The sequence below is a fragment of the Myodes glareolus genome, chromosome X (genome assembly GCF_982192425.1).
Source record: "Myodes glareolus chromosome X, mMyoGla1.1, whole genome shotgun sequence".
Taxonomy (NCBI): Eukaryota; Metazoa; Chordata; class Mammalia; order Rodentia; family Cricetidae; genus Myodes; species Myodes glareolus.
In genome coordinates, this window is record NC_142053.1 from 134037242 (window position 1) to 134055513 (window position 18272).

At 39.0% G+C, this 18272-nt stretch overlaps 1 protein-coding gene across 1 annotated transcript in view; it reads left to right on the top strand.

Annotated features, from left to right (window-relative positions):
* Positions 1–1069: 1069 nt before the first annotated feature.
* Positions 1070–18272, top strand: part of Otc (ornithine transcarbamylase) — a 67832-nt gene continuing 50629 nt past the window's right edge. The window contains exons 1-3 of the mRNA XM_048461575.3: positions 1070–1281; positions 16173–16311; positions 18109–18190. Coding sequence (XP_048317532.2) covers positions 1205–1281; positions 16173–16311; positions 18109–18190 — 298 coding nt within the window. The 5' untranslated portion in view covers positions 1070–1204. The remainder of the gene's footprint in view (positions 1282–16172; positions 16312–18108; positions 18191–18272) is intronic.

Consider the following 18272-nt stretch of genomic DNA (forward strand, 5'->3'; position numbering starts at 1 on the left):
AAGTTTGGAAATTCGGTTCCCCCCCGTTCATCCAAAAGCATTCTCCATAAGTAGAAGGGAAGAGTCAAGATTTATTTCCTTGCCAATGTCAATGATGCTCTCATAACCGTCTTTGTTCCCGAAGTAGCCATACCTGACTTTCAAATGACGTTTACTTGTGGTATTCTACAAACTTCTAGCAGGTGCCTACCAGGGGTTGCTAAGTCATGTGAATTGACAAGAGGAGACAGCTGCCTCTCCCCTACCACCCATTGTCTTACACCCTTCCTAGCTTAAAGGTTTCCACTTCTGTGTTATGCAGAACAACTTTATCTGAATCTTCCAAATGGACGTGTACTAGGAATATTATTTACAAATGCTATTACAGTTGTTTAACTCTTAAGCTCTGCAGTGATGAGATCTTTTCCTATTTTGAAATTCTAGCCTGCCCTGTTGTCTGACACAGATGAGAATTTGAAACCAGTCAATTTCAAGCTATGGATAAATGCATGGAGGCGAAGCTGCAGACCTCAGTGACCTGGGAGTTGCTGTGGGAGTCACTGGTGCTCAATGTAAGATCATACCAGAATCAATAAATGCTTACTGATTTATTAAAGGCCTATTATGTGCAAGACATAAAAGGAACCCTGGGACTGAGATCTTTTTATTATACCTCTATGCCTCTATGCGTTTTGCCATAGAAACCCAACTTCCAGTGGACCCCCTTTCTATTTGTTTCTGTGGCAAGGATGGGAGTGGCAGGTAAGAAAGCGAAATCAACAGGAATTCTCAGGGCTGTCATATCTCCATCTGGGGTTTTGTGCTGCCAATTCCCATTTTCTGAATGAGTTATTTCTGTGTACCTTCACAGCAGCCAGCACTGCAGCGCTTTGCATATATTATATGCTCAATGGATACTTGTCAACTGATTTTATATGAGCAAGTGACAGCATAAATACATTGTGAGAAAATGAGGAGCTTGGGCTCTGAAAGAGTTAGGATTTTTTCTTTAAAAACCAACACCAGAGTTAGGCTTAAAGTTCAGGTGGCCCCGCACGCACCCTGCCCTGCTTTGTCTCTGAGCAGACTGATCTGATAAGGTGCTAGGACCTTTGCTCCTTCTCTTCAACTGAAAGCATTCTCAGCTTGCCAGTGGCCCCCACTGCCTGACTGGCTGAGAAGCTCTCCAGAGCAGAAATTTCCTCCTTGACACTAGCAAAAGAAGATGCTGTCTAATTTGAGGATCCTGTTCAACAATGCAACCCTTAGAAAGGGTCACAATTCCGTGGTTCGAAATTTCCGGTAAGTAACAGAGAATGGGATCTGGTCAGTACTGAACGCTGGAATTATGTTCTGCAGGGGAGTGCTCACAGTGCTTCTTTCTGCTGAGTAAATGTAGCAGCCCCCGTTAACAGTTGTATAAGACACCTCTAATTCTAGCTGAGTTTTCATCTCTCCGTCATTGTGTAGTTGGATTATACCATGCTAACCAAGGTAAGTACAACAGACTAAATGTTCTTGACATCTTCCATTTGAGTAGATTCTAAATGAGCTACTGGCTGAAGGAAACTAGAGGCAGTAATTTACAAGGGCCTTCTACTCTTGGTTTTTCTGGAAAGCAGTGTGTCATTCTTGGGTGTCGGAACTAATTCAGCTCTGAAAAGACAAAAAAAAAGCTTCAAATGTAAGTGAAGTGAACACTTGCAGAGCTTCTGCAAAGGAAGCTTAAGTATCTGTGGCTACCGGTATCTACAGCTGCTTTTTCTTTTCATGAAGTAAAAATTTAAAATTCATCTCTGAAATTACTGACATGTACAGCAAAAGAGTCTGTTTCCAATGAATTCATTACAAAAGCTCATCCACTGACCTCTGACAGCCACAGAGCACATGGGTGAAGTTGGCATGCCATGTGCTGGTGGTGGTGGGGGGGGGCAAGAGGAGTTAGCTGATTAGCAAAGCCATCAGGTGCAGAAAGCTTGCAAAATAGTTGTTTGATGACAATCAGAATTTCACCAGAGCCATTTTGCACTCTAAACCTGCCAGCAAAAGTATCACTAAGGGGACGTTCCAGTTGGCAGCTTTCTCTCGCTATTAAGAAATATATCTGTTGCCAGGCAGTGATGGTGCACATCCTTTAATCCTAGCACTCAGGAGGCAGAGGCAGGCAGATCTCTGTGATTTTGAGGCCAGCCTGGTCTACAAGAGCTAGTTCCAGGACAGGTTCTAAAGCTACAGAGAAACCCTGTCTTGAAAAACAAAACAAAAAAACAAAAACAAAAAAAAAGTTTCTGTCAGTCAGTTTGTGGTGGTGGTGCATGCAGTTAATCCCAGAAATCAGAAGCTTAAGGCCAGCTTGGTCTACAGAGTGAGATTCAGGACACCAAAGGCTACAAACAGTGAAAAACAAACAAGCAAAAGAAATGTATCTGTGACAGTGGTCCTTGGGCTTCCTTGCTCTCAATTACCTGATAGATCTAGGTTCACTGAACTCCATCTTAAGCACCCCTTCTTTGGTATACCACTCTCAGTGCAAGACTAATAGTATACATGATATTGTAAATCAATCCCATGTTATCAGTCCAGCTGAGAACTTAAGTCATCTTGTCATGCATTCTTTTCTTTTATAGATAGATAGGATAAGTGGAGCCCAGGGAGATTGTGGTGGCTTATCAATTAGTGCCAGAGGCACATCATTTAAATAAATCCTTTAAAGTACCTGGGGGGAAACCCTTCAGGTTTTAACAAGTTATGGAAATAATCCCTGAAAGTATAGTCTCCCCTGAGGTTTTGGAATCTATAGCAATGGCCTCAAGCCTTGGCAGCATGACCTCGAGCAAGGCACTAAATGTTTCTGCAACGCACTTCACCTACAAAATGGATGGGGCACAATATATGCTCTATATTATAGGGTAGTTCAATCACTCATTCAACAAATACTTATTGAGTTCCCAATTTGGTCCACTCAGTATGCATTGTGTTTGAGATGCAATGGTAGATAAGGAGTGCTGGCTAGTTTTAGGTTCACTTGACACAAGCTAGAGTTATCTGAGAGGAGGGAATCTTAACTGAGAAAATGTCTCCACAAGATGGGGCTGTAGGCAAACCTGTAGGGTATTTTCTTAATTAGTGATTGATGGGAAAAGGGCCAGCCCATTGTGGGTGGTGCCGTGCCTGGGCTGGTGGTCCTAGGTTCTATAAGAAAGCAGGCTGAGCAAGCCCTGTGAGCAGATCAGTCAACAGCACCCCTGAATGGCCTCTGCACCTACTTCTGCCTCCAGGTTCCTGTCCAGTTTGAGTCCTTGTCCTGACTTCCTTCCACGATGAACAGCGCTGTGGAAGCCTGAGCTAAACAAACCTTTTCTTACCCAAGATGCTTTGGCCATGGTAATTTCATCACAGAAATAGAAACCCTAATCACGACATAAAATATTGTATTCCAGTCACACAAAGTCACGCTCTAGTGATAATCGAGATAATTTGTGCAAAACCTGTAAAATAACAGATAAATGCTCGCTGTTTTTCACTCCACCTCACTGGGTAACATCAGATAAAAAGGTGGTTCCATTTAACTTTATAGTTTTCAACAACAAAAAAAAAATCACTGAATCTAAATATGATGAATAAACAACCAATGCTTAGAACTTAGACATACTTCCTTTTTAGCAGGTTATATGCAACCTTAATTTTTATAATCCTAGCAGGTTGAATTTTATAAGAAAAACCTCTCCCAAATAATTATCGTCTTTGACCAGTACTAATGTTCTCTTATTCGTATCTAGTAACCTCAGTACTAATATTCTCTTGTTCGTATCTACTAACCTCGGTACTAATATTCTCTTGTTCGTATCTACTAACCTCAGTACTAATATTCTAAAATCCTAGTTAGCCATTTCTAAAGTCAAACAGGCTCTGGAGCCAAATCAGCTGAATTAGCCCCAAACTGTACTGGCTTTTTGAAAATACTAGCGGCATCTAGATTTTTGAGAAACTGAATAGTTTATGTCCTATTAAAAATAAGAGAATGCTGTGTGATGGTTAATCTCTTGAACTTGACTGGACTGAGTACCATCTAGAATATTAGGAAAGCATAGCTCTAATGTGTTAGAGAGGATGAACTCGTTAGGAAAACTTGCCTATTCTCTCTGCTTTCCGGCCGCCATAATGTAAGCTGCTTTTCTACGTCGCATTGTTTCAAACACAATAAACTGAACTTCCTGAAATGACTTTCTCCCGTAAGTTGTTTCTATTGTCTCTTTAATGGTGATGACATAAAAGCTAAGGACATGCACTGAAAGGCTCTGCATAGGGTATTCTCATGTAGTATGTGCATTTGGTATTCCTGCTGCTTTATTTAGGCAAACTAGCTACATGGAGATTAATTCCAAACTGTCAGTCTCTGTCATGACTCTCAGACTTTGACAAGGCTCCTCGACAACAGAGGAAAGCTCCCTGTAAACTCTTACACTTTGGCCTTGATTTTTTGCCTTCACCCAAATTTGAGTTCTTTCTCACTTTTCCATCTCTGGGAGAGGAGGGTCCCTGTTACACAGCACACCATATGAATTTACCACTAGAGACTAACGGGAAATATGTGATTAGGATTTTGGCAGTGCCACAAAGCTGAGATTTAATAGAAGTGTATAGTCACATACTGCAATGTATGTAATAAAATAACAGCCAAAGTGATACTGAAACCATCTATGCAGACGCCTGGATCGATCAATTTTAGCCAATTAATTTTTTCTTCTCTTTTTTTTTCAAAATCAATAGGGTCAGACATGAAGAATGGCGAAAACAGCAAATCATCAGGCGTTCTATCGCGTGCACAAGGCTGTGGAGAATAGTGGTCTATGATTTGTTGCCAGTTAGGAAAGGCACTTATAGCTTTTAAAGAAACCACTAAAAATCTCTTTCTTTGTCAGAGAAGACCAATTTATAAGTGCACTTCAATTTCATCTTCCAAATAGAAATTTCTTCAGAGAATATTGAGCTAAGCCAACCAATTCTGTACAGGTTATGGATTGGAGCCGGAGGTGACTGGTTTTCGGGTATTTCATTCCAGACCTCCACAAGGACTCACATGACTCATTATGTTTCCTTTGTCCCACACATACTCGCACCCCTACACACACGGACACTCGGATGAAGTGATCATCGGCAGTGCATAGAGGAGAGGCAAGCATGAATGATCTTTGATTGTGTTTTAACATCAAAATTCAAATGATTTACAACAGTCTTCCTATCGTGACCTCAAAAACGCATACAAGGCGTGGGACCAAACTGGAATGGCCAATAGTGTATGCCCCCCATCTACCACTTAGCAATTTAGTTAAAATAATGGAAACCACATATTTTCAGCATTCTCTTGTTAGTTAGAAAAAGTCTTCAGGCTTTTAGCAATAGGTTCACACAAAGCTGGTGCTGGTCTGTATTCTTCCTTCAGTTCTCAAAGAAGTACCACAATTTTTCAATATTGATGTTCTAAATGTTTTTTAGAAATAGTCACTGAATTATCAACAATTAACAGCATACGTGTGTATATAGCAACAGCAAGGAAGGTTTCAAATAAATTTGTTAAAATTGTTAGAACTGCTAGTAATAAAGGTTTTAAATTTGGATAATTTTAAATGGATTCAAGGGGATCCATTCAAGAGCTTTGTGAAAATGAAGCCTCTTACTGCTTTCTAATGTACTCTTTTAAGAAAGAAGGTGAATGGAATTTAAGATGACCATTGTACATTCTTGTGGTTATTAACTTTATGGGTGTTGTGAAAGAGAAAGACATGAAGAACCATTGACTTAGTTCCCTGACTCAGCTTTTCAGAAAAGAAATTGACGCCAGAGGTGGCAAATGACCTCCTCAAGGTCATAGTTTGTTCCTGTGCCCAGGACTGCAATTCAACTACTTAAAAGTAATTCTTCAACTTTGAAACTATGAGTCCTCCAAATTGATGAGACTGACCAACCTACAATGGTTCAATATCCTTTTTCAGATATAGCCAGAGTATATCAATAAATAAAGAAAAATAAGGAAATATATATTGTCTTTCACATTACTGCAAAGTTAAAGAAGCATCAAAATCTTAATCATGAGGCCCATTGGCTCTCTCTAATGTTTCCAAAAGCTAAAGCCTTCATTAAGTTCTCTGGAGGGGTTAGAGGATCATTTAACAGGCAGGTTTTTCCTTCTCTGGAAAAGTCAGTTTCTAACTGAACACATTTTATACGAATCAAGCAGTTTCTCTTTCAATGAAATACAATTTTTCCAAGAACACATGCAAGTCATTGTCCTCCCCTCCTCAATTAGTCTGTCAGAACTGGAAAATGCAGACTGTAGTGATGAAAGGCTTTATTCTGCCAGTAGCCCAGGCGCTTCCATTTTCTAGTTAGAAAGATACTTAGGTAAACCTCATATGTGACTCTTCGCTGAGCTTCTTAGAAGTTAGTGATTTGGGCTTAAGAAGGCTCTTCATTTATTTTTTTCGAATGGTGTAATTTGAGGAACTAATTGTGTTTTTTTCAAAGGCTCTGGCTCTAATTAGACTGCAAATTGGTTTTTAAATCTTGGTTTTTTTTTTACATTTGAATTGACACATACTATTTGTATATATTTACAAGGCACAAAATATTTAGACTCATGTATATGAATCTAATATTGAGTAAAGCCCAACTCCAGCTAATTCGTACACATCATCTTGATAGCACTGATGGAAAATCTGTACATAGTTCTCATTTGCCCCAGTGGTTTGTTCTTTCTGTTATATGTGAGCTGAAGAATGATAATGTGGGATTATAGCTGTAGCTCATTGGCAGGGGGCTTCCTGGTATGCACAAAGCCCTGGAAATTCCCTATATTTCAATAAGATAAAATAAAATGTATTTCTAAAAAAAGGAGAATGATAATGCAGTTTCATTCTGGTTTGAGAAGTGATTTCTTGTTTAATTTTAGTCTCTTTCTTATACGCTTTAGCACAATAAGGGTAAATACTTCGTGGGAAAAATGAACAGTGGTTTGTGCGGTGCTGGAAAGAGGGCTTAGTTGCCAGGAGTCTGTACTGCTCTCGCACAAGACCTAAGTTTGGTTCCTAGCACAGACATCTGGCAGCTTACAGACACTTCTAACTCCAGCCCCGGGGAACGAGGGTCCCTAGGCCAAGCAGGAACCCGCATTTCCATGCACATACCCCTCCACCACCCACACAAACAAAAATGAAACAAATCTCTTTTGAGAAAGAGTGATTCGTGCCTTAGTTTGGGTTCTCATGAGCTAGAGCAGGCTGTGGCTGATCAGAATTGGTACTTAGTAGCTGTCAGCACCTTTACCTGCCTCATTCACCCCAAAGAGGACAATGTTGAACAGGACTAGGAAAAAAGAGCTTTGTGTCTCAGTTCTCTCAATATGGCCCCGTTGTGGAGCTCTGGTGCTTTTCTCTAATGTGTGCTAGCTTAGGAAAGAGGCGTGGCAGTTTCATTTTGTAGCTAAAGCAAATTCTATGAGTTGATAATAAACAGGATAGGAATTAAACTAAGACCATTGTGTTTGCTTTCCTTTCAATGATAAATTTTCCTGGTTAGTTCTTGGTATCTATGAAAAACAACTTTTTCCCAAGCTAACATTTCCTGCCCCACCTCCTGGATAGAATTCAAAAAGATAATGACTGCTCTAATTAATTTTCAATGGTATAAACAGATTGAGGTACGTTTATTTAATCTTAATCATTTTTCTAGTCAGTAAGTCCTAACATATTGGTGTCTCAAAATGTAGCATATCTATCTATCTATATTTTTGGCACAGAGAACCATTTCAATTTATTCTGTCTAAAAGGGGCTTGAGGTCCATGCTTAAAATTCAGCCATCTTGGTGTTGTGGGCGCACATTGATCCCACCTGTTTTTCCCATTAGGATTTTAGATCTGGGCACCTGACTTAAAGAGATATGCCTTAGGATGTACTCTCATTTCTGAATACACGCCCATTCATTGTTCTCAGTAGATCAAATCCTGTGACAAAGTAGCTGAGTCCTAGGGGAGTTTCAGCTTCAGCAATATTCTAGGCTACAATTAATATTCTCCATGCCTCACAAGTCTTTGAGTTGAATCCACATGAAATTGTAGAATAAACAACTGGCTATGAAATTGTTGATTGTGCCTCTGTTCGAAAGACACTAATTACAAAGCCAGAGCAACTTAATGAAGAATAATTTATCGACTTAAATGCAGAAAATGGTTGTAAAGAAAGAACAAAGTTGTCTGTGAGGTAGTGATACTGACTGCACACTTGATATTAAAAAATTCTGAGATAATATACAGCATCGAAAGTGCAAAGGATAAATCACTAGAAGTTAATCCGGTCTGAGGAAGGAATATGGCAATTCACCAAAGACTAGAAGAGAGCCTTGCTCTGTTTGGAAAGATATATGATAAAAAAAAATCGAGCACTGTGAAATCTGGATAGAAATCTTCACAAAGGAACAAAGCGTTGCAAGCTTCACTGTTTCTGTCAAAGTGGCAGTGTACTAGAGACACATCTGCTGTGATGCTTTTGCGATTCTCTACATGTTTATTGTGGACAATAAGAGAGCTTTTAATGCTCTGGCAAAGAGTTTTTAGAAGTCACAGAACAATAGTGATTTTCCCACTAATTATTAATGTTGGTTTGTATTGTTTCAGATTTAATGGTTATTTATTACCTAACACTACCCTGCTGAGGTAGAAAACACTTTGTATGTTTTCTAAAGCAAGCTTTGGAGGCTTTTATACTAAGTGAATTAAGCCGGTCACTTAAGGACAGCTAGGACATAATTTCACAGACCTATCACAACAAACCTAGTCCAGCTTAGAGGAACAGAGACTGCAGCAGTGGTTGTGAGGCTGGGGAATGAGGCACATGAATATAAAATTTGGGTTATGCTACGCAAACAAGTTCTGAATGCTCTCTATGGTGCAGTAGTTGTGATTACTAGGATGGTATTTTCCACATCAACATTTGCAAAAAGACTAGATTTCCTTACTGCAAAACAAAGGCAAAGACACAAGGAGTCTCCGGTCAGGAAAGTGCATCTTCTAACGGTTGATACTAGGACAGTGTCTGCACAATGAGAGTTAGGGCAGCAGCATCAGCTAATGCTGTGGAAAATCAAGTTTGTGGCATACAGAGAGTCTTATGTCCCCCACACTCTATGAGAATAATTGACAGCTTCTGCTGTATATAAGCTTACAGATTAAAGGGTTTTGGCCAAAAGACAGACAGACATGTTTGTCTGCCACTTGTACATTAGTACTCAACTTTTCAGTCAGCGGAGAAAAGCAGCAATATCAGCATCTTACTATGAATCTCAATGGCAGGACATTGACACTAAGCCTTAAACATGGGATTTAACATATACAAGAACAAATATTAGGAAAACCTGGAGACCCTACACTGCCTTCAACCTGCCTTTTTTTTTTAAAAGGAGGGGTAATAAGATCAAGAAGTTAGAAGCTTTGAATCTCTAAAAGGCATTGATCCTCTTTTCTGTTTTCTTTCATAAAAATCAGGAAGGAAATTTAAGGTGTTTGAAAAAGAATTTGTCCTTTTCATTTCCAATTCTGTTTCATGAAATTCAACCAGAACAATACCTATTTAAAGTCTATGATGATGATGATGATGATGATGATGATGATGATGATACCCACAGAGGCTTGAAGAGAGTGCTGGATCCCCTGGAGCTGGAGTTGTCAATGTTTCTGCGGCACCACGTTGGTGCTAGGGATCTAATCCGGCTCTTCTAGAAGCTCAGCCAACACTCCTGACTGCTGAGCCATCACTGCATCCCCACTCTATGGCTTTCTTTTTCTTGTTTGTTTGTTTAATGAAACTGGGAATCATGCAAGTGCTCAGGAGTTAGAAAATGTATACCAAAATGCTTCAGAGGATGGTAGGAAGAGCTAGGCAGTTAATCCTTTAAGGACACAGGGTTGGAAACCCAGCTTTTGTGTACTCCAAAAATAACCAGAAGACTTAACTTAAATGCCAGGCCAAAAGTAAAGCCTTAAAATGAGCCCAGGAGTTTGTTTTCCTGTTGTTGTTAAGTGCAAATCCAACAGTTATAGTGGCATTTTCCATATTCCATGAAACACAGGAGGTGGAGTTTTCCAACAGAACAGTTTACACTTTAAAACTAATGTTGGATCTTAGCTGGCGTCATCCTTGTGGATTCCTGGAACTTTCCCTAATGCCAGGTTTCTTTCTAGCCCCATAATGACTCCCTCAATCAAAATAGCACTTTCCTTGCTCTCCCTCTCTGTCCTTCCCCTATCTCGATCCTCTCTTTTCCTCATGTTCTCCTACCCCTTCCCCTTCTCTTCCCCTTCCACCCTCCCTTCTCCATCCACCCCCATGCTCCCAGTTTTCTCAGGAGACCTTGTCTCTTTCGCCTTCCCAGGAGAATTCATGTTTGTTTCTCTTAGGATTCTTCTGCTACCTACCTTCTCTGGTGTTGTGGACTATAGGCTGGTTATCCTTTGCATTATGTCTAAAATCCACTTATGAGTGAGTGTATACCTTGTGTCTTTCTGGGTTTGGATTGCCTCACTCAGAATTTTTTTCTAGTTCTCTCCATTTGCATGCAAATTCCAAGATGTCATTTTTTATTTTTATTTATTTATTTATTTTTACCGCCGAGTCTCCATTGTATAAATGTGCCACATTTTCTTTATCTATTCTTCAGTTGAGGGGTATCTAGGTTGCTTCCAGGTTCTGGCTATTACATATACTGCTGCTATGAACATAATTGAGCAAATGTCCTTGTAGTATGATTGAGTATCATTTGGGTTTATACCTAAGAGTAGTATTGCTTATTGGTCTTGAGGTAGGTTGATTTCCAACTTTCTGAGAAACTGCCATACTGATTTCCAGAGTGGTTGTACAAGTTTGCATTCCTACCAGCAATGGAGGAAGTTCCACTTACTCCACATCCTCTCCAGCATAAGCTGTCATTGGTGTCTTTTATCTTAATCATTCTAATAGGTATAAGATGGTATCTCAGTCATTTTGGTTTGTATTTACCTGATGACTACATGTAGTCAGAGGCTGCTCACTCTTTCCCGGCTGCTCAGACCCAAAATAATTACACAAAACTGTATTAATTAAAACACTGCTTGGCCAATCACTTAAACGTATTGCTAGCTAGATCTTATATCTTAAATTAACCAATTTCTATTATTTTATATTTTACCTTGAGGCTCGTGGTTTACCAGTAAAGTTCCTGGGCACATCTGTCTCCTCAGGCAGCTACATGGTGTCTCATTGACTCTGCTTTCTTTCTCCCAGCATCCAGTTTAGTTTTCCTGCCTAGCTCTACTCTGCCCTATCACAGGTCAAAGTTGCTTCTTTATTCATTAACCAATAAAAGCAACACATATACAGAAGGACTTCCCATATCAACTAAGGCTGTTGAACAATTCTTTAGGTGTATCTCAGCCAACTGAGATTTTTTTTTTTTTGAGAATTCTCTGTTTAGATCTGTACTCTATTTTTAAAACTATAGTGGAGAGAGAGCCTGAACTGGCCTTCCCCTGTAATCAGATTAATAACTACCTTATTGTCATCATAGAACTTTCCTTCAGCAACTGATGGAAACAGATTCAGAGATCCACAATGAAACACTGGGCTGAGGAGAAGAGCGGGAAGAGTGAGAATATGAACAAAGGGGTGAAGACCATGCTGGGGACACCCACTGAACAGCTGACCTGACCTAATGGGAGCTCTCCAATTCTGGCAAGACAGGGAAGGAAGTAGCATAGGACCAAACTAGGCCCTTGAAATGTGGGTGACAGTTGTACAGCTAGGGCAGACTCTGGGGCCACTGGCAGTGGAACCAGGATTTATTTCCTACTTCTCGAACTGGCTTTTTGGAGCCCATTCTCTTTGGAGGGATACCTTGCTCAGTCCTGATATGGTGGAGGGGTGGGGTCTTGGTCTTGCTTCAAAATGCTTTGTCAGACTTTATTGCCTCCCCATGGGACGCCTTACCCTCTCTGAGGAGTGGATAGGGGTAGAAAGGAGGAAAGATGGAGGGAGCGAGAGGAGCAAAGGGAGTGGGAACTGGGATTGATATGTAAAATGAGAAAAAAGATTTTTTTTAAAGAAATAAATAGGTAATTTTTAAAAATTAAAAAAATAATGTTAGAGGAAGCCTCAGGCCATATAATAGTAATGTGTTATTATAACAAGTGGAGCCAAAGGAATTTACCATCTATAATCATATATTACCTTGATTATATTCCAGAAGAAAATATATTTTCAAAACCACTCTAAATGTGAAGTAGTAAAGATTAAATTACCACACCTCTATTCATGACAGATTTAGAAAACCTATTTCATAGAGCTCCATAAGAATGCTGCAGTTGACCTTGGAGCTGCATAAATATTAGTCAAAGCCTAACTTTTCTACAGCATCAAGCACTTATATATGCTGATGGTGGAGAGATCGAATGCTTAAAAGAAATCCCACACTAACTCAGAACTGAGAGATAGATATTTATTTATATAGGGGAAAACTTACAAATCAGGATTCTCTGTTTGAACGGTGGATGGAGATGGGATCCAAAACAAACTGAAGGAGCAAACGGGAACCAGGGGGTGAGGAGAGAAGGGGCGGACTCCGAAGCCTCATCCAGGTATATAGTGTAAAAGGCCATGCCCCAGTAGGCAGGTAATTACCAGCTGTAAACCTTCCTGCAGCAATATGCCATGTATTTGTTAATATTATCAGAATCAAATGTATAGCTATATTTATTATGTGAAGTCTAATTTTCTACATAAATATTATGACTTAATGTTACCCAGTGGTTGACTTACTAGCATGGAGATATTGTACACAGTTTTATATACTTTTAGCTAGGACTCCAGTAGAAGGAAGGAAGTAACACTTTGTTCTAGAAACTTCTTAGTAAAATGTTTTGTATATTTAAAATTTATTTTTTAAGTATTTTGATATTTTTATTCTTTATATTTTACTTTTAATTTTTTATTATGATTTGTTATATGCAATCTGTTACTATGTCAGCTCATATTATAAATAGGTATATAGTTATATTCTAAATTCTTTATGAATATATTTAAATTGTATGTGCATATGTGTGTGCCTGAGTGTATGTATGTGTATCACATAAATGCAGAAGCCTGCAGAAGTAAGAAGAGGACATTAGATTCTCTGGAACTGGAGTTATGAGCATTTTGAGCAACCATATGTGTGCTAGGAAGAAAACCAGAGTCCTCTACAAGAAGAGTAAACAGTATAACCACTCAGCCATCTCTCCAGCCCAAGGTTGAAAGTTAGCTAGAAATTTGAAGACCACTGTTAGAAAGAAATTCCAATTTGTAGAGTCTATTGTTCATGTATTTTGTGAAGTAGAAGACAACCTCACATCTCTGAAATAGGTGTATGGACCAAAATTTGGTTCCACACAAAAACTGAAAAAATGAATTTCTTTCTGTGTTTAGTAAATATATCATTAGTACTTCATATTAATACAGTCAAGTAAATAGCCAACCCACCCACAGCCTCTCAGTCCTGGTGTAATTACTCTTCTTTATCAACAAAAACAAACAAACAAAAAATTCTCATGTTTCTATTACACTATGTAGCAAGCATTTTCCAGTAACTAAGCAGTAAAATATTTAATATATCAGGATTTGAAGTTTATTGTTTATCTACAACAAACTAGGTGTGCCATGTAAATATATCACATAAATGTATCTATCAATATTACTTAACCTTTATTTTAACGAAAAAAAACCTTGGAAACATATAGTTCCTCTCATGTGTTCTGAAAAAGGTGTACTCACTTATTGAAGTTAACTCTGCTAGAAAGTTATTTGGTGAAATTTGTTCGTGCTATCAGACATCATGAAGTGGAATCAACAATTTGAGTGAATTTGTGGTGTTCATACCTATGACCATGTCACTACTGCAAAAATGTATGTATAAATCTCAACAGAATATATACCTAAATTATTTCTTTATGATGGAACCCAAGCATGTTCACTTTGTGACAGTTAGTTTGTGCCTAGTAAAAATTATGTTTAATAGTTATGGTAAATCAATTTCACTCAGTCTGTCATCTTTCTAATTAGTATTCACCCCTAGTGTGATAGACATCAGTTATTATTAAATACAGGTAACATTGGGAATAATTAAATAAAATCTGTCATTTTATACAATGATTACCTCAAATAACAGGAATCAACACAATGCAGCAGAATGCTAAAATAGGTGTATTTCTGTCTTGGTTTGTACCCGGGCCAAGGCAGTGCTGACTTTGCTCTCACTGAATCAGAGTGAGTAGTCAGAGTCCCCAAAGCAGACTTGCAGACAGACAAGAACCACTTTTATAACATACATTATTACTAACATATTATAAAATGAGTTACAGAAACCAAGTGAAGGGGTAGAGATTAACAGAGGATTTTTAAAAAATATAGTAGTCCAGCCATCTTGACAGACCTCATCACAGAAGTCAAGCTAAGGAAACAGCCTAAGTGTTCATTAATAGATGGATGGATCAAGATGTGTGGCACATATGTACACCCTGAAATATAATTCATCCAGTAAATATCCATGAAATTCTGGCATTTGGTACAACACAGACTAACCTAGAATACTATATATTATGTGAAATAAACCATGAATGGGAAAGACATATACCCCAGAATCTTTTTTGTATGTGGAATGTAAAAAAGTTGAACTCAGCTGGGCAGTGGTGGTGCTTGCCTTTAATGCCAACATTTGGAAGGCAGAGGCAGGAGGATGTCTGTGAGTTTGAGGCAAGCCTGGTCTACAGAGCTAGTTAGTTCTAGGACAGTGAAGGCTACCCAGAGAAACCCTGTCTTGAAAAACAAAAAGGTTGAACTCAGAAATTGAGAGTAGAGCAGTGGTTAATGAGGAATGAGAGTTGTTAATCAAAGGGGACAAAATTAGGCAGGAAGAATAAGTTCTAGAACACACACATGGGGCGGGGGAGAGAGTAAAGAGGTACTTACTAGTTCACTGTCTTAATGGAAGAATAACAGAGAACTCCATAATAATATGGACCTTACACTCGTCAGGTCAAGCAATATGGAGTGCTTCCCTCGAGACAAGATGGAATAGGAAAAAGAACTGCTAGCATGACGTTGTTTCTGATCATGACAAGAGATGTCCTGGTGAGGCATAAAGATCTCATTGGGGTGGTGGCGCTGATAAACATAAAACCATTAATACCCGAGGAAATGCTTTTATTCATATCCAAAACTGTTCTGAGAGAGTCTCTCTAGAGGACTCCCATAAATATAACACAGTCACCCTCAAACCCCTATGTCAATACTAGAAAACTAGAACATAACTGATTTGCTCTCCTGTTGACATCACCTTGAGGGATTGAAGGCAATGAAATGGAGCAACCAGGTCCTGGCTTGTCTTCTGCCAATAAAGGAGACCAATCTGAATCAGACATGAGCTGAAGGGAAAAGATATCAACTTGCAACAGATTTCCCAAACTTAAAAATGCTTATCATTGTTATATTATTATTGTTTATTAGCTTACTATCATTCTTCTGGGTGCAAAAATAATCAGAGAACTTTAGAAATTCTTTCTACATGCTACTAAAAAGCTACAGGGCTATGTTTTCACCTACGGACAAAAGGAATACATGTCTTCACTCGTGTATGAAAGGAGTAGGGGTATACAACATAGTTTTCTGTTGTGCGTTATAGATCTTGCTTGCATAGATTGCAAGAAGAGTAGGTAAGTTTTACCTGGTGCACCTTATGCAGAGCACTGCTTTACATAGCCTAAATAGGTTCATGTTCACAATGGCGTCATAGAATTATTACACTCATTGTGTTGGTGAGAAACAGCTGCAGAGAGAGGTTGGGTAACTTGCCTGAAGTTGTATGATTTAGTAAGTGCCAAAACTGCCCATTCAGCTAATCCAAGCATGTCAGAATTCAATTTCTTTCCACAAATTCTTCTTCTCTTTCGAACATAACAATTACTGGATATGTTAAATTGAAACCACAGCCATTATCAGTTTTATTAACACTTTGTGAGAGACATGCTATACCATGTGATTTACTGTGTTTGACCTCAAGAATAGGCCAATGGACCACCCCACAGCATTGTTGTCTTGAATACATGTTGTCCTCTTCTGGTTTTCCCCTTCTTTTCTAGGTGTGGGAAGCCGCTACAGAACCAAGTTCAGCTGAAAGGCCGTGACCTCCTGACCCTGAAGAACTTCACCGGAGAGGAGATTCAGTACATGTTATGGCTCTCCGCAGATCTGAAATTCCGGATAAAGAACAAAGGAGAAGTATGTGACATGTCTTTCTTTTCTTCCATTACAAACCAATAGCCCTTTTGGAAGCAGCTTTTCTAAGGCAGAGGGAAACAAAATGCATTAAAATTCCTGAACGTTAGCTGAGTAATGAAACTTCAGGCAAGGTAATTGATTAGCACTGAGTGTCCAGGCATGTAAATAAGCATGAAAAGCAGTTATTCTATGACAAGTCCTTGTGCTTTTTCCCAGAAGAACGCTGAGATTCATTAGTAACTGGATCTGAAACTGAGATATCATTTGTCTAGAAAGATTTTGCTCTTATACATCCCTTTTCTCTCTTGTGTTTTCTATCAGTTAAAACTTAAAGATGATGTATTGGTTTTTAAAAATATGTTTCTGTTCTGGAAATATCGCAGATATGTCATCATTATGATAATATTCACAATGATGAAATTATGTTTTAAAAGCATTTCAATTATAAAGGAACAAGCAAATGCTAGCCAAATCGGGGAAGAAATGGAATGTGGTGCTTAACTATGGGCATTGTTCTGCATTTTGAGTAATTTCTGTTTCAAAATGTTAAATGAAGTGCTTCAGCTAGAGGGCTTGCTTAATTGTGAAAGCATATTTGTATTATGAATTTGTTCAAAAGCTGTTTGTTTGTTTGTTTCTGAGACTGGATCTTGCTCTATACCTTTGACTGACCTGGAACTCGTTATGTAAACCATACTGGCCTCAAACTCACAGAGATCCCCCTGCCTCTTCCTCCCCAGTGCTGGGGTGTGTCACTTTGCCTGGCTCAAAGGCATTTCAAAAAATATTTTGTTTCAGACTGAAGAAGATTGATATGACTTTGGCTTTCTTATTTAGCTGGTTAGCTCCAGGCTCCACAGAGGCTAGGTCATGCTCCAGCGTCTATGTGCTCCAGGCTCCTCAGAGGCTAGGTGATGCTCCAGCATCTATGTGCTCCAGGCTCCGCAGAGGCTAGGTGATGCTCCAGCATCTATGTGCTGAGGCTCTTACTGTAGAAGATTTGAAATCGGGGAAAGGCCTGCTTAGGCTGCAGACCTTTGCCTTTTCATGCTTGGCTGACTGAAGACCAAAAGACCAGAGCACATTCTAACAGGAAGTTTAGTAACACAAGAGGAAGGAGAAAGAGCTCCACCCAGTACTCAAGCGCCCGGAGTGTTTCCAAATTACTTCCAGGAACAAAGCCTGTATGTTCTCTCATGAGGGAGACTGATGAATATGAAGTCTGAAAAACTGAGTTTCATCAATGTCCTAAGTAGGACTCTTAGTGTCCCATGTTGTGAGAGAGTAGGATCTTACTAGCTGAGAAAGTCACTCCAAATTCAATATCTTCAGCATCTCTGGAAATTGAATGGGATTGCGATAGAGTTCAGTAAGATGATGGCTCCAATGTGGAATAGTCTGCTTTGGATAAGCTCCCACATCGAACCCACTAATCAGCAATAATATATGCCAGGCAGAGCAACGTTCATCTGTAACCCTAGGCCTTTAAAGATGGAAAGAAGAGTATGAGGAGTTCAAAGCCTTCCTCTGCTACATAGCAAGTTCAAGGTTAAGGGCCTGGACTACACAAGTAACTTGTATCCAAAAATAGTCTTAATTCCTAATTTCATGTTAATAATCTGTGTATATTGAATGTGAAATACCTTTAAATTCAGTTTTAAACAATATTTTGATCATTTATTCTGAAGTAGTAGTTATTTGACTTGTATTTTTATTAACATTTTGAAATATAATCCTTGATATTGGATAGGAAGTATACCTTGCATTTTAATTGTAATTTCTGTCCTTGGTTTTCAGTATTTGCCTTTATTGCAAGGGAAATCCTTGGGAATGATTTTTGAGAAAAGAAGTACTCGAACAAGACTGTCCACAGAAACAGGTGAGTCCACTGGCAAACTCACACTTGGCTTGAAGAGCCAGCCGGAGTATGGGCACAAGGAAGGCTTCCGTCACTGGGGAGT